This window comes from Camelina sativa, chromosome 14 (genome assembly GCF_030686135.1).
Source record: "Camelina sativa cultivar CO46 ecotype springtype chromosome 14, ASM3068613v1".
In the NCBI taxonomy this organism is placed as follows: Eukaryota; Viridiplantae; Streptophyta; class Magnoliopsida; order Brassicales; family Brassicaceae; genus Camelina; species Camelina sativa.
Window position 1 is genome coordinate 21,205,095 of NC_141893.1, and position 1,167 is coordinate 21,206,261.

General features: G+C 34.4%; 1 protein-coding gene across 1 annotated transcript; it reads left to right on the forward strand.

Annotated features, from left to right (window-relative positions):
- Nucleotides 1–305: 305 nt before the first annotated feature.
- Nucleotides 306–1,167, forward strand: LOC147928476 (protein RALF-like 4). Its single transcript, XM_087486626.1, has one exon. The coding sequence runs from the start codon at nt 516–518 to the stop codon at nt 846–848; it is 333 nt and encodes a 110-aa protein (XP_087342752.1). The 5' UTR covers nt 306–515; the 3' UTR covers nt 849–1,167.

Consider the following 1,167-nt stretch of genomic DNA (forward strand, 5'->3'; position numbering starts at 1 on the left):
TTATGATTCCTATATACATCCTCTTATAGGAAACCAAAATCTAATAAATCACCATTCACTCTTAAACTTGTTTTGAAATTGGTTACAAAACTGATAATAGAATTACATGCTAAAGTTGAGCATTCGATTAATACTTTTAGAAGGAAAAAAAGGAAGCTAGCCGAATAAAAAGCAGAGCCAGATATAACTTAGAACAAATATAGATCTAACCACCGAACGGAAAAAATGGAGAAAAATAGTCCTAAAAAAGAGGTTAAAACCCCCAATTTCAAAGTAACAGAATTAACGACCACAAAATAATAACAAGCAAAAATCTCAAAATCTGTCTTAACCTTTTTTTACCACCCAACAAAACCAATCTCTCATTTGTTCTTCTGCACAATCTCACATACTTCTATTTCTCCCTCTCCTTGTCACAAGGAAAGGGCGTGGAAGAAACCAAAAACCTAAACAAAAGGGTAATAATTAATAACTCATTGTAAAAAACCAAAAAACAAAAAAAAGAAAACAAAAAAATGGGTATCAAGATGTTACTTGTCTTCGGCCTCTTGATCTTAGCTATGGTAGCTAAATCCGTCAATGCCACCTATCCACTGACTAAATCATGCATCAACGGGCAAGGTTGCATCGGAGAGGACGATGAGCTCGAATCTCTAATGGATTCAGAGACAAACCGACGTCAACTCGCAAGAGGACGTCGTTACATTGGCTATGATGCTCTCAAAAAGAACAATGTGCCTTGCAGTAGACGTGGCCGATCTTACTACGATTGCAAGAAGAGAAGAAGGAATAATCCTTATAGGCGTGGTTGCAGTGCCATCACGCATTGCTATAGGTACGCACGCTAAGAGAGGAAGGTTTGATTCATCAACGTACGTACGTTCGATCTTCTTTCTTCATTCTTGATCGTTAGATATTAATTTCCCCTCCTTAATTTCCACCTTTTTCATATATCTTTTTTTTTTCCATTCTTTCTTAACGTATCCTATATGTTATACGTATGATCTTATATTCTCTTTTTGTTATTTATTTTTTCCTTTTAATTATTTAATCATCATCATGATGCATATAAGCTTTTGATTCATTGGTATATCGCTTCTTTTCCTTTGTTGTTGTTCTTTTAATTCGTTTCGTTCATATAATTAAGTTCCGTTTTTCTATTATATA

Bases quoted from the DNA above. Each gene is read 5' to 3' on its own strand.
- LOC147928476 (XM_087486626.1), top strand. From the start codon at position 516: ATGGGTATCAAGATGTTACTTGTCTTCGGCCTCTTGATCTTAGCTATG.